This window comes from Motacilla alba, chromosome 6 (assembly GCF_015832195.1).
Source record: "Motacilla alba alba isolate MOTALB_02 chromosome 6, Motacilla_alba_V1.0_pri, whole genome shotgun sequence".
Taxonomy (NCBI): domain Eukaryota; kingdom Metazoa; phylum Chordata; class Aves; order Passeriformes; family Motacillidae; genus Motacilla; species Motacilla alba.
Window position 1 is genome coordinate 17,598,794 of NC_052021.1, and position 15,672 is coordinate 17,614,465.

The following is a 15,672-nucleotide window of genomic DNA, read 5'->3' on the forward strand; positions in this document are numbered from 1 at the left end:
ATGGATACCTATGGGTGTGTACAGCCTTCCTTGTGATATTCCAGTCACTTGGAAATACAGCACAGCTACTACATGCTACTAAGAGCAAAGAAAAACAGGATGCATGGCTACATATAGGGGTTCACATTACATACAATTTTTCTTTAAATACACCTGTAACAGCTTCTACAAATATGGTATTAGAGCCATCATCCAAATCCCTATCTGCTTTGAATTCTTATGCAAAATAGATGGCTGTAGCTTGCATTTTGCAGAAGTTACTCAACAACAATCTCCAGAATTTTGCAGCCAGCTGCTTTAAAATAGCAAACACAAAAATAAGAAGATGATTTGCTAGCATTTGTCCTCACTAAAAGCAGCAGTAATGCAAGGAGTTGGGGCTTTGGAATAGAATCAGGCCTGATTTGGTAACCCCTATCATTTTATACTTAGGTAACTTCCAGTGAAAATCAAACATATCTGACAGTACCTGTTCCTCTTTTTCTTTGGTCTTGCTCCTGGAGACTCTGGAAGAGGTAACATCCTGAGCTGGAATGACAGAGATTTGATGCAGTGGCATGTTCATCACACCGCCTTGTTTGGTCCTATCATTTACAGGAAGGAGGCTTGAACGCAGTGCTCATTCTGTGCCATTGTAAGGCCTTGCAACTAAAAAATAAAAATATTAGATGATGTTAAAGTAGCTTGAAATGCAGTAATTTCTAAACCAAAGCTATGCCATCCACTGGACCAAGATATATGTTTTATTTTCTCTGGATTCTGGTGCCCTTGTTGGTTGAGAAGAGACACAGAAATTTTAAAGAATTTTAATTAGACAGGTCACAGCACAATTAATGCAAAATGAACAAAAATTCTCAACCAGTTCTGAAAGCATTCTAAGAGCAGAGCTAGAGGGCAGGGATCGTGCTTGAGTTTGCTTGGATAGGGAGAAAGAGGAAGTGCAGCTCTCCAAGCTGAGCATGCTACCTGGAGGTGCAGGGAACAAAGCTCATACAGGTAAATTTCCTAAACTGCCAACCCCCCATACTGGATCAAACTGCCTCAGGAGTCATCCTAAAAAAAACTGAATGCTGCAGCTTTGGCTAAAAACAGACAAAAGCCTGCATTTGGCTCTTGTCATTCATATAAACCTGTACCAGTTGAAAGATGCATCACATGAGCTGTTCCTTTCCTAAGACTATTAGAGATTAATATAATCAAAATCCCTCACTAGGGATTGTGAATTCACTGGATGGACTACACACTTTATCCTTCTACTAATGTAACAGGGAAGCATTACACATAGGAAAGATAGTGATAGACATAAATTAGCCAAAACTGGAAATGCTAATCTGAAAGGCAGGCATAATTAACCATAACTTTTATTAGATAAGTGAAGTTACAATAAATAAAAAGCTTTTTGAAACATGTGATATCATGGAGTGTTTATTTGGAATGTAATTTGCCATAAATGAGACACAATCAATTGTGTTTAAAGAACAGATTAGAAAGGAATTAACACAGCAGGGACTATATTAAACAGGGTAACTGAATGAAGCACTGTTCTTCTGTTTCCATAACATACCAACTTTTTGTTTGTCTGGTTCTGAATCTAAAAAAGCAGAAAACAGACTAGATAAATGCCCTATGTATTATGTTGTTTAATAATTTGGAAGTAGTATAGCTTAGCACTTAGTGCATACCCTTAATTTATACTGCACACATTTTTTATTTAACATTTAATTGGAAGCTTTGAAGATAGAACCAGACCATTCAGAACATTTCGTGGAATCAAAAACCTAAAAAGCTTGGCTTATTTCCACTAGACTCCACAGGAATACTGCAGTGGCATAAAATGAAAACAGGATCAACTATTTTGACTGGTTTTGATTAAACAATAGGGGAAAAAAATTAAGTTCCAAGGTGCTTTATATGGAGAAAGACAGTTCACTATTCTCTTTTCACTGAGGGGGAAAGAATTATCAAAGGTTGTAGAGAAAATCATGAACAAAACCAAAAATGTAAGCAAGGCCTGCTGCATCCCAATCACACACTCCATCTGCTGCATGATGCTGTTTGCCCGTTCGAGCGCTCAGCCAAGTTCAAGAGCTTTACTGACACGTGGGCAGGATTTGTATTACTCCCATGGAGGCCAAGACAGCATCATAAAGCACGCATGAGAGCTTTAAAGGCAACGCCTCCGTAACTTTCAGGCATCACTTAATTTAAAAGTAAAATATATCAGTGTGCATAAACTAGCAACAAGGACACTTCCTTACTGGAGGACAAATGGAAACATGAGATTTACCAGCATTATTGAATCCCAACACAAAGAGAAAACACAGAACCTCCTCAGATCCTCCCCACACCTGCTTAGTTACATCCTCTAAAAGAGCCAAGCCAGAGGGAATATAAACATGAGCTGAGATGGGATTATCAAACCACAATAAACAGGGCAGGAAGGGAAGATATTTTCTCAAGAAAACACAGAGAAAGGAAACCCAGAGCACATTAAGCTTCAATGAAAATATGCCAGGTAATATGTTCTGTACTATTGCCAGTGATAATGGAGTAAAAGTGAAGGAGTTCTGCTCTGTCTCCCCTTGAAAAGGGTTCTGGGCTTGCAGGCAAGGACAAGTTATGACCATAAAGAGAACACGGAAAATTATTGTAAAACACAGTTAACCCTCTATGATGATGGCAAACAAGTCAAACCAGTTTTTTTTTTTTTTTGCAGGTATTTCAAGGACAGCCTGTGTTAGAATTTGTTGAAAGAGCTCAAACAGTAGATATAATCCAACTGTGTATTCAAAGATGATGTGAAACAGCCCTCCTCTGGTAAAGAAGCCTGGCAGACGCTCTAATAAAGCCTGCCTTTGTTCAAGAGTGGCTTAGAGAAAGCTGTAAACTAAACCCAGATGCCACCCTGTCGCATCCCCAAACTGCTGGGTCCCTAATAACGCACACAACTCAAATTCTGTCTGTATCAACCCAAAGCACTTTAACTCCACAGTGCCAATTAAAGGATAAAGTTACGTGAATGAACAGACCATCTGCAGCACTGAGTACAAACAGACAAGCATGCCAGTGCCACTCAAAGCGAGTTATGACAGGTTCCACAGGATATCTCACAGCTAAATTAATTCCACGTCCCACCTGATTCAAAAGTGAGGAGTTTGGCACCTGCAAAGTAGGATCCAAACTTGAAGCACATCAAATTGGGGGCCTGAGAAAAAGGAAGAAGTGCTAAGGCAATGAGACTGCTCCTAGATAGTCCCTTCTGTTCAGGATTCCAGTTAGATGTTCAGGCCCTACCTCACACAAAATAAGAATTCCTCATGACTACAGCATCTCCATCCAACAGCAGAGTACACTTGCCCAGGAGGTGGCAGGTAGGGGCTCAGCTTCCTCCTTCACTGTGTTTTATTTGGTTCATAACTTCCTGCAAAGCTGGCTGGGGCACATGGGAATGCCAAGACAGAGGACAGCTTGAAGCTCAGTTGTTACTCTTATCTGTAGCCATACTGGTTCCTAAAAGATGGACTCCAGCCATACTGCCATTGCAGAGAGTCTTCAGAAATAAATGCCACTTCAAAAGACAAGAGGTCAAAATCCTGGCTGCAGAGCCCCCAGATGATCTTAGCTCACTGAAGCTAAGATTTCACCCACCCAGGTAGTCCAGTTTTGCTTTCTCCAGGATAGGCAAAAAAAGTAACTAAAAATGCCTGCAGACACCCGGAACCACACCCCCTACGTCCTCATTACCTTGCTAGAACCACAAAGCTGCAGCAAAATCAGCCAGATTCAGAGAACACAGGACAGAGTTACTCAAGGTAGCTGAGAAGTACAAAAGGAAGGAAAAGCATGCACATGACTTGGGCCTGGTGGCTGGGGCATTCCCTTGAACAGTACATCTGACAGAAGCAGAAAATTAGGTTCTTCTGGGTTATCAGCAGGAAGCGCTTGGTGTTAAGGAAACCTTCCAGTCTGACCGTTCACATGACTCTGGCAGTTGCACTCCCAACACCACAGACTTTCACTGCTGGGACTGAAGCCCCTTCAAAGCAGGAGGCTCCTACGAGCCCATGAGACCCCTGCTTGACTCCCTGCACACCCCACTCACACAGTAAGACCAGGTTTCCTTACTGGTTCGTCCCCAGGTTTCCCATGGCAGCGTCTCAGATGGCTTGTTCCACAAACCAATTTATTCACAGTGCAGTAACACAAACAGCCTGAGCTGGTGCCTCCAAGGAGTACCCCCAACAAAGGACCCCTGGGCTTTTATCCCATCACAGTCTACCTGCATACAAATCTCACTCTTCGTCCTGAGTCCCCCGCTCCTGTGCCGTGTCTCCCAGCGTCCATTCACCCACCTCACTGGCACCATTCATCTTCATGCCCTTTGATGTCCAAGAGGTTGGCAATTCATGGCCTCTCGTCTCAGGCTCCCACCCAGAGCTCAATCTGCGTCTTGTGAACTGAACTACCTGCACCAGACGTATCCCTCAACAATGAGAAGGAACAACAATAACAACAGGAAACTTCAGTATAACAGAAGTAGGTGGAAACCACCTGGAATTCCCTCTTTAATCATCTACCCTGTCAAGACCTCAATTTCCCAAGTGACAGCAAGAATGTGAGATGAACCAAATGATCTGTAACTTGCTGGATTGTTAGAAGGTCAAGTGTCATTGGAAGAATGCAGATGGAAATGCTTCCTCACCTGCCCCCTACTGCAGCCCTCTGCCCATTACATGTTCCAAAACAAAGGCTAAACTACTCTTTGCCAAAGATTCACAGCTGGAATGGGGCAAGTAAGCACAAATCATGATTTCCTGTCTGTGGTTTGGTACCTACCAGAGTCTATGAACATGCTATCTGAACAGCAGATTCTCTCAGGTCATCTATACTTCAGAAAGTCCACCATAATCCCTTGCTACACAGGGTATGCTGGGAAACTTCAACAGAAGCTCTGGTGCTACAGTGGCAATGGCTGCGTATGTACACAGGCCTTACCAAAAAATATGCATCCCGAGGATGCATGTAAGTTTGTACAAATGCTTTGTATTACTCAGAAGGGGTAAAAATACACCAGTCAAATAGGTCAATTGCTTTCCTGTTTAAAGTACAATAGGTATTCTGGATTAAAATAATATGTCTTTATATGCATGAAAGATATGCCCTGGAACCTGTGGCAGAAGGAAGATGATAGTCACTAACAGAAGGGAATTGGAAAGAATTTCACCTGTGAGCTGTTCTGGTCTGCCCCAAGGTTTCTTAACTTCTCTCCAACTGCCCTAGCCCACAGTAGTGATGGTAAGCAGCATCACCTATGCCAGTGCTCTAACAATCTGTAGCAGGGTGGACGGGTTAAAAATAAAGCAACAGATCACTGATGTCCACATAATACAGACACTGAAGTACCATCCACTGCTGTGACAATCCTGCCATGGGATAAATCAATCTGTAGACTGCAGGGCACCTGCCAGATGCAGGCTGAAAATTCTACTCTGAGACTTTGTGGATTGCTGCCATGCAGCCTGGTCTTCTGAAACTCCCCCTCTAGCAGCACAAAGCCAGACCAACACAAGAAGAAATGGAAAGTCTCTGAAGAAATTTGCTGCTAGATGGTGTAACATCTTCATCAGCTGGCTTATTTGTTCATAATAAGACTTAAAACAATCCATTAATGCAGATTTGGAATCTTTTTCTGCTGGAGGTCTTGATGTGAAATCTCAAAGCTCTATTTAAAATCGCCTTTGGTTTTGTGTTTTTGTCATTGTTCTGAAGGTAAGAGAAGCCCTCATCCAGTGACTTTCGTAAATTCCTGTGTGCATCCTAACTTTTTCTAGCTTCTTTGACATTTCAGACGGATATAGCTTATGTCTACTTTCTGTAGACATTTTCCATATTTGCAAATATTTCCAATCCTTTCAGCTTGTGCTGGCTCCAGTTTGAAGCTTTTATTTATTTCATTTTGAGCTTGTTCGGACTCTTCCCCTACTAATGTATGTTATGTAATGCTCTTCTAGAGATGACAGATGTGCATTTTCAAAAAGAGGATCCTGCATCTGCGTTTCATTTTAGTTTACTGCAGCTTAATCAGTACTTTGTTAACAGCAGTATTTAAGAGATGTTATCAAGCCTCATGTGCTTCACATGCATTTGTTAACTTGACAAACAAATCTAATCAAGAGAGCTTAAGGGAGAGGAACTAACACTTCCTTTCCTGCAGTACCTTTCACATTTCACTTCCAATGTTGTACTAACCCTGAAAACAACCCTTGTATTCAGACCAGGCAGATATAATTCTGGATTATTGCTATTTACAGCTCTGAGTCTGCCCATGTCTCTTGCACTGTTTACTTACCGTTTAGCTTAGCTGTAACTTCTCCCTTTATTATCTCAGTTCCTCCTTTCCTCCACCAGCTAGTGCCCCCAAACTAATCAGCTTCAAGACTTTAAGTTCAAATATCTTTTTAAATCATGCTATTGAGTAGTTGAAATAAAAAGAAAGACTTAGAAAGGGGACAACAGAAATATACAGGTGTAGACTACACATAACCCACAGAGAAACAGAGGTATCTGCCAGCTCTGGCTAAGTCCTCTCCAAAAAAGAATACAGTTATTTTTACAAATATAATACAATAATTCCCCTACCTGCTCCATTGAATTCCCAAATCTATTTGCATAAAAGGGTGCCACTCACTCTCTTGCCTCAATGATCCCCATTTCTCCTCACCCCTTCACATTAAAGACATCTTGCTTCTGAATAGAGCAAGTCTAGCACATGAATCCCACTCACAGCAAGCTGTGAGTCTTTACAGCTTTGCTGCAAGCAGGACATTACATCACAGCCTGTTTGGGGCTTGCCTTATCACTTTCAGCCATGATCCCATCAACTCCCAGCATGAGTAGAGACTGGCTTCCTGAGAAATTAATGGCCCTCTCCAGAAAAAGCATTCTTCCCTCCACTTTGGCACTGAAGCCACCTTGCAGATCAAAAATTAGGATGTCTTTGTCACACAACTTTTATTTTTTCTAAAAGATATGAAGACTTGCTTCGTTACGATACTCATTGCCAGAGAAGAACATGCCACAGTACTATGCCCATTCCTACAGTTTCTGAGAAAAGCTGTCTTTCCCTCTTCACTACATGTCCAAAAGTAATGCACAGCAGTAACCTAGATGGATTCCAATGTGAACACAGGTTTGGGACTGGTCCACCAAGACTGCTGCAGGTGGTTGACTGCAATTGCAGATCATCCTGCAATCAGCACAGAAGGGTCCACAGCACAGCTACTGAATACAAAAACACTCCCTTCACCCCTACTCATGTGCAAACGCCAAAACTCACAAAACTATGACATGCCTCAGAAAGACAGCAAGGGATATCGGGGACAAGGAAACACCCCAGACCTCCAGAATAACTGCAAATCTATGGGGAAAAAAGCCCACACGATCACTGGGATTTGGCAAAGCGCTCCATGTGACAATTAATATTTTTAAAAAGAAAATGTAATGAAGATTACAATCCAGTGGAAGAAGAGACCTACTAATACATGTATAGACCAGAGAGAGGGATTTGCACCAATTACCTGCAGGTGAATTTCTATTCTAGTACACAAATCCACATGATAAAATGTAACACCTATAGATAATTTATGATCCTTTCCCATTCTCTATTATAATCCTTTTGGTGTTCATAAAACTCTAAATCAGTTCTGAAATCCAAGGAAAAATTGCTCTGCATTTTTATATTCAAAGTTAAAGATTATTAAAAAATGCATACACTTACATTGAAGACAACAAAAGCCTGGGTTTCTCAAACATTATAAATATTTACAATGCAAGACAGTGATGAAACAGAACAATCCCACCATTGTTCAGTGAGGACATTGCTCACATTCTATATTGTACAGAGATAACAACAATGTATTTTTGGGAAAATTCTGTGCTACATCACTTATTTTCTATTACAGCAGAGACGAACAGTTGTAAAATCCATTTACAAACAACAGGTTAGAATCAACATTCTTCACTGTTGTTTAACTGCTACCAGGCAAACCACTCCTCTTAAGGCAGAGTAAAAAGAATATACTATTGATTATATAATTCGGTGTTTTGAAGAAATGTGAAATCATTCCTTCTTTGTCTTTGGGTGAGTAAGAAATTTCCAAAGCCATGCACATAAGAAAGTATTTCTTTTGAATGATTTATGATTTAAATGTCAGGTAGCTCTTTATTTATAGGTTTAAGTTACAACATGTTTTTGCTGTGGAAGCTTTAATAAAATCTACATTTCTGGATCACTATGACAAGCCTTTAAACTCTGAAGAAACACCTATGAACCACATTCTTTAGGACTTGCCCAAAGCAATTGGAGAGCCTAAAACCAGAGTCTGCAGAAGTTCAAATGCAGAGTAAAAAGAACAATGTACCAAACATCTTGTACCTGATTCCTCTGCTAACTTGCATGGCACAGATGAGTTTGATTTCAACAATAAATTCTCACATTTTAAAGTAACCTGATTTCTGATGCCAAACTCACTACCAGAAGTCATTTTCAATCCCTAAAATTTAAAAATTCCAAATACCTGTTAAATACAGGGAAATACCACGAGTCATTAAAGTACAACAGACTTCAGTGAGAACTTTTTATTGGGGAATACACTCAGGCATAGTAAGTTTCCTTAAAGGCTTTATATTTCTATCTTTATCCATTCTGATACCTTCTCTGTACATTTGCTATGTCCAAGAATCATCTGTGCAAAGGCAACGTGCGAAGGACCGATACTGTGACCTGCATGAGAACTTGTCCTCCAGGCAGAACAACGTGCTGGGACAGTAGAGGTCACACCTCACTGACATTGTTGCCCATCTTTATTTCAAGTACCACAAATACAGAGATGTGCTCACTGGCTGTGGTTCAAGAAGGCAAATCATTGGAGTTCTTTGGTTTGGCCACTTCCGTGCAATGGAAGGATAACAGTACTTCCACTTCCAGGCTGTTCCAGCCACAGAGACAGCTTTTGTGGGGTGGTATTGTTCCTTACCATGGCAATGTACAGTACCTGGCACAACCAAGCACACAGACTGAAGTGCTACAGTAAGACAAGCAATAGCAGCACTACACATCTGAGTCACTCTCTCAGGTTCACACCTGCATTGTCACCAAAAATTGCCAGATCTTGATTTGAGAAAGTTGCTCGGCAGACGAACATGGTATTTCTCATTGACTTCAACATGAAAACTATGCCTGTAGTTCAGGAATCTCTGTATCATAGCATCATCATTAAAAAGTAATGCTGTATAAAGCCCACAGACAGAGCCCATGTCTGTGAACTGAACTAAATCCCTTCCAGTGCCAGAACAAGACAGCCTCTTCCAGCTGCAACCTTATCATGGGATTTTCTGGGTGGTTAAAAAGGCTGCATGTGTCTGTCATATTTTAAGTGTTCCTGGTGTAGTTTAAAGGCCAGGCAACTGATTCCAGATGGCTGATGAACAGTCACACCCCAGCTCCCTGTGCCAGAGCTGACACCAGCGCAGCACCCGCACCGTTTCCCTTCATGAGGGTGTTATTTCACACCAGCCTGCCGGCACGTGTGCGCTGGTTCTGACCATCCTTCCCCCACAAAAGTGCTCTGTGCCACCCAAAAAGGAGAGACTGGCATTACTGAAACCCACAGACAAGGCATTCCTTACCACAGTCTATAAAGGGCCATTCATCCCCACTGTACCTAAAATAGCCACTGGATGCAATCATGAGATGAATACGTGACTGTGGATTCTTTCAAATCACTGCCTTCTTGCACAGACAAGGAAACAGTGTCCAGCAGTTGCATCCTCACCCGTTGTCCTTGTTCTCAATTCAGCAATCAAGTGTTGACCCTTTCTGTCCCACCCAGTATTAGTCCCTTCATTTCTAAAAGCATTTAGAAGTTTAGAGATTTTATGAGAAATTTAGAGAAACAGCACAAAACTCCACCAATCCATTTCTATGCACTTGCAAGAGCTGTATAGAATCCTATTAAAGCAAACCCATCACAGCTTTCTATCACCAGAATTACAGCAGTAAAGTCTAGCTATCATCCACTAGCTGCTCACTGCCAGCCAAACACAGCCAGCTGCAGAAAGCTACTGAGACAGAGTGAAGTACCCAGGTAGAGAAAAATGGTGCTTACTAGTGAGAAACACTGAGAACTGCACAGGTCTCTTTCTTGCTGCTGGAGAAGAGGCACCTTGCAGTGCCCTTCTGACCTACTCTTAAATTATTGCTTTGAAACACATGCTGGAATAGAAACTGGTAATCTCCAAGTGTCTAGTAAGGGAGAGGGGAGGCCCAAGCCATCCAACAGCAAAATTCTGTGGGACAAAAAGGTGGTTTTGAAGGAATCTGGTAATAACTGGAGCAATACAAGGGAGTGGATACTGGGATGCTGTTGCATATCTACAAGGCAGTAAAAGAAGCTGCTATATAAAGTTCTCCAAAAAGGGAAATAAAATTCAGGAGCAGGGCCACATCACTCATGCCAATTGACACGTCACATTCTTCAACCCAATCACATTTAGAAGTGGCTTTTCTGTCTTTTCCCCTGGTACATGGTCTTTGCTTTAAATTAGTTTAAGCAGGAGCTGGTGAGATGAGCCAAGTGTGCTAAACAAGGCCGATGCAACTCTGGTGCATATGAACACTACTGAAAAACCTGAAACACTCATGAAGAAACAGTAGTTTTTCTCAGGTATCTATTGAAATTGAAAGCTACAAGAAAAAAAAATTTATTAAGCTAAAATGACATTAGTCCTTGTAGAAAATCTACTGCTGGAGAAAGAGGCAAGTATTGAACCTGTTGAATTTTACATAAACAGCACCCTTCACTGCAGAGGGGAAAACCCACACAATTCCACCCTACTCTCCTCCATGTTTTCCAGGACCCATATCTGCTGACTTTCTGGTTTCCTTCTCTAAGTAGCTACAATTACGATAATATTCAGGGACATTTGCTCTCCCAAAGAGCAGATGAAAAATAACTACAAATAATTTGAACATCTATTGAATTAGGCTAATGGAGAGATAATGATGTATTTCTCTATTAATCATTTTAAATGGCAAGTGCAAGTTTGTTTTTTCTTTCTCAATTGAAAAAAGGAAAACTACCTCCTATTCCCAATGCAACAGATGTTACAAAGTCAAGACAAAAATCTTCTGCTCACTTAGAACAGTTGGCTTGTTCAATTCTAGATAGTCCCATCTTTAGCACAGGCTCCCACACATGGGCTGTACAGCACATCAAGATGTTCACAAGGTATATAAAGACTAAAGAAGTCTTCTGCTATTTCTGAAGTGACAGGAACCCACAAGTGACCAAAACACTGCTGCTTTCCTCTTAGAGGACCCAATCATTCCCTTCAGTCTCTGGGATTTATAGGAAGCAGCACTGTGCCTAGGAACAGGCATGGTCCCCTCTGCGTCACAAGTGACCTTGTGCCTGGCACGGTGCTTCTCCACTGGCTATGCTCTCTCTGAAAGAGGCATAAAGCCTTGAGCTCGGAGGAAGTTACACTCCCTGTTTTTCAGGGACACATGCTAGTCAGTGAATGACATTACCTGGCAACATTACCATTATCTTACAAAGAAATAATCTGGTACGAGCTCACATCCCCTGCATTTCCTGCAGAGTTATCCGAAGTTTCACATCTCAGCAACCCAGCTGATCTCTCACTGCCTCATTACAAACAACAGAAGTCAGCTTAAGAAAAGAAATCGAGGAGTGGCTAAAAAGTATTCAGATCCCAATCTCAGGAGATGTGAAATACCTCACCTGAAAAGGCTCCCTCTTCCTTGCTGTGCTGCTTCTGCAGCAAAGCCACACAGCTGTCTTAAAATGCTCAACCTAACAGCTTCAAGCAGGAAACAACAACGTGACACACATAACAACCTAATCCATGAGCACAGAAAGGACTTCTGGGGTAGGTGTGGGTTTTTTTTTTAAAGGAAAAATAAAATCTCTAGGAAGCGGTTGCCCACCAAAGAGGGCATCTTCTCAGCCTAAAAAAGGCACTGCTGGAAAAAGTGCACCCTACAGCATTTAGCTAGGGCAAAGGCTCAGCATAAATGCACAGCAAAGTTACTACCATCAATGTCAGAACAGCTGGCCTCCCCTTAAAATTAACCTCCCCAAACACTGATTCTTTCCAGACTTTCCAGACTGGCAAAACCACTTCAGTCTCCGATCTTGTCCTATACGCAGTTTATGAATTAGAAGACTTCTCTAATTAGAGATCACCAGTGCAATTAGAAGGTAGATTATTTTTAGCAATTGTCTGATTGAGCTGGAGCTGCACTCAGTTGCAAATTAGTTACTGCTTCTTCTAAGACTACATTTACAAATTTCCAATACAACATTTAGTATCTCTTCAAAAGCCATCATCTACCAGCAAAGACGAAGCAGCTATCATACACCCAAGAAAGTACTTAACATCTTCAAGTTTCTCACTCAAAGCCTACAAAAAATGGCAAGGAAAGATGAAGAAATCTGGAAAGGCAGAGTCATCTTCACACACCAGCGGTGAAGGCATTTGCAAGCTGGAGTAACCCATCCCTCTGGAAGCTGTCATGCTGGAGTGGCATCTTTTCTAGAAGGAGTTGTAGAAGGCCCAGAGATAGCATAACAAGCCATTTTATTGCTCTCCAAGTTAAAGCATGACTTAGCCTGCTAATGATTTTCTTCTCTTTTTTGGCACTCTACCACAAAGGAAGAAACAGAGGCCACAGAAGAAAGGCTTGGCTCAGAAACTTGACAACTGTCCTTGACTCAGAGGGGTGGCTGGACACAGGAAATATACAGCATCTCAGAAAAGCAGGCCTGTGCTGCAGTATGTCCATGTTACTGGCCTTGGTGGGATGCACTGTGTATAGTCAAGTTGCTTTCCACTCCCATGCCCTGCTGACAAGAATTACTTTCAGACTTGAAACCCAACAGTTTCATCATCTTATTAAATTCCTAATTCCTGGCTCAGATGTCTCTCATATGCATTAGTTAGATTACATCAACCACAAAGACCTGCCAATGAGCCACACAGGATACAGCTCAACAGCAATCGCTCAGAGATTGGATCATCAGCTCTCTGAGTTTGTCTTCCTTCATTCATAGAGGCAGCAACACAAACTATGTGACAAGGGATAAGCGTATGCTTTGTAGTGTCACTTGGAAAGGGAGATAACACCAGAGCATCAGGATGCAACCGGAAAACATACCTTCCTTGAGCAGAGCATCTACCCTGAAGCAGAACCATCCCTGCAGCCTCCTCCCACAATCCCTGCATGAGGCATAGACAGTAGAGACAGGCTAAGCCAAACCCATGCAGGTCTTACAGAGCAGAGAGCCTTAATACAGCAGCTAATGAGGACTTGGAAAGGCAGCTGACAAACAGCCAACCAGCACGATGTCTGCAGGGCATCACAGCCCTACCAAGTCTCTGCAAAACACCTAGAGCTCTGCATAGTGAGAACATGCCAACTAAAAAACTTCCCAGTAGGCAAAGATCGATGAGACAGACTGAACACGTGTCCAAGCTGACAAGTAGAGCTCAAGTAGACAGAAAGCAAACAATCATAGCAAATACCTAACAAGACACAACGAAAGATCACAGCCAAGAATAAAATGCATGAGGTATCTAATTCCCTCTCTTTATAAGGAACTGATCCTGCATTCTTTACTCTCAGGCTGCTGGACCACATGATGCTATGCTTGCCAGGGTATCACTAACAAAGGAAAGTGAGTGAGAAATTGTATCTTGAATCACACATGTTCAACTGCAACTGAGCTGGGATCCTTGCCTTGTGGTTGGAGAAGCTGATACCAACACCACCAGTAAATAAAAGCCTAGGTCTGGGGCAGATACAAATGCTCCAGGGTCCCCAAAACACCACTCACCATGGGAGATCCTGGGAAGAAAAACACCACCAGAAGACTGCAAAGCATATGTTAGACTCACCCTACTGCATTTGGTATGTAGGTATACATAGGAGATGCTTCCACACTTCACTAGCAGCATCTCAAATGCAGCCTTACTGAGCAGGGGTAAAATGCAAGGAGCATTTAGGCAGACTTAGTATGAGGCACAGGGCTCTGGCAGGGCCATCTCCTGCTGCTCTGAAGCTGCAGTTCTAACTATCACTTGCACACTGCCTCACTAGAAACAAAGCCACACATTTCATTTAAGAAAGTAATCAGACGGATTAGGAAAGGTCAAAGAATAATAATTTTGAACTTCTTGCCATTTGGAAATTACAACAGTGTTGCAAGTTTTCCATGATTTGCCTTGAAAACATCATAGGGCAGTTTTCCTATACTTCCAGGATGGCACATAAAAAGATATTCGTCTCTAAAAGGTCTCAGGAACTGCAGAGCTCTGCACGTGTACTATAGCAGGACTCTTTTTCATACCCTGCCAAAGCATGCAGCAGCTCACACAGAACAATACGCAGACCTTTCAAGCCTTGCAATTTTGCAATGATTGGTGAGAACTTCTGCAACATCAGAAATACTCAGTCTGAGCAGCCTCAGGATGAGTTATCCTCCTCTGTCAGGTCTGACCCTAAGATGAAGAGTGCAAAATAGCTGAACATCACTGTCAAAATAATCACAGAAACAACATACATGCCCCACACAAAGGAACTGCTAAGAGGCAATATACAGTTTTCATACCCCAAAAGAAGATACTTCAAGGCTTCAATAAGAAAACACTGCATAAGAACACCAATGTGTTTAGAAGGCTGAAATCTGATCTTGTTTTTATCGGCTTCTGCTTTATTATGCTGAGAGCTAAGTTAAAATTCCCTTCCATATTTTAATCAAACCTGCTACTGTTTTTTGCCAATTCCCAAGATCAAGCCAGCCTGACAAGAATAATGTAATTTTACAAGGGTATCTCTCCTCCCTCCGCCCCCTTAGTTTTCAGACATTAATTTTGTGAAGAGTCTGCTGCACCATGCCAGCTCTAATTTGGTAACAATACTTTAAATTTCTCCTAAGCTTTCAGAAGGCTTTGCAGTGGAAGAAGGCCATTCCACAGCAGAAGGATTAGCACAGTGTGAGATCCTGCATTTGGTCTCCTGTGGCTGTAGGTTTCATAGGGCCCACTCATCCATGTGGCCTAGCTTATGTTTAGAAAGTGCCATCTCCAAGGGCTTTGGCACAGGGCGAGGCTGCAGTTCCCAGCTGTGACACTGCAATTTATACTCCATTCTTTCTGCAACATCTAAAGTTCCAGCAATTAGTGACATTTAGCCAACAGGTTCAGAAGTTACTGGCAGTGTGATTGCATAAGCCCACTTACCCTTAGAGAACAGGTTAAAAAATTTAAATAAAAATCCAAGAACCTTACAAATATCACGATACAGGTGACAACTGAGCTACAGGAAACTAAGGTGTGCATAGGTGAAGTAACTGAAACTGGAAAACAGGCCAGAAGCAGGAAAAAAGACTCAGATTTCATGTCTCTCACAAAAACCCCCTTTTTAGCTGCAAGAGAACTTCTTTTTAAAGCTAAGCAGATTTTTTTTCTTCTCATTGAAACAAGACAGCATTTAGTTCAGTATGCATTTATCATGTCTGGTGAAAAAAATCCTTTCCTCTAGAGATCACTTGCGATGTCAAAGAGCAGCAAATCTTCAGCCCACTTGCT

The 15,672-nt window shown here is 41.9% G+C and overlaps 1 protein-coding gene across 4 annotated transcripts in view; it reads right to left on the reverse strand.

Moving 5' to 3' along the window:
- MARCHF8 (membrane associated ring-CH-type finger 8) overlaps positions 1-15,672 on the reverse strand; it is an 83,256-nt gene that overhangs the window by 61,559 nt on the left and 6,025 nt on the right. For all 4 annotated transcript variants that reach the window (XM_038140047.1, XM_038140042.1, XM_038140043.1 and 1 more), the window contains exon 2: positions 470-648. In XM_038140047.1, the coding sequence (XP_037995975.1) occupies positions 470-565 (96 nt within the window). In that variant the 5' untranslated portion in view covers positions 566-648. The remainder of the gene's footprint in view (positions 1-469; positions 649-15,672) is intronic.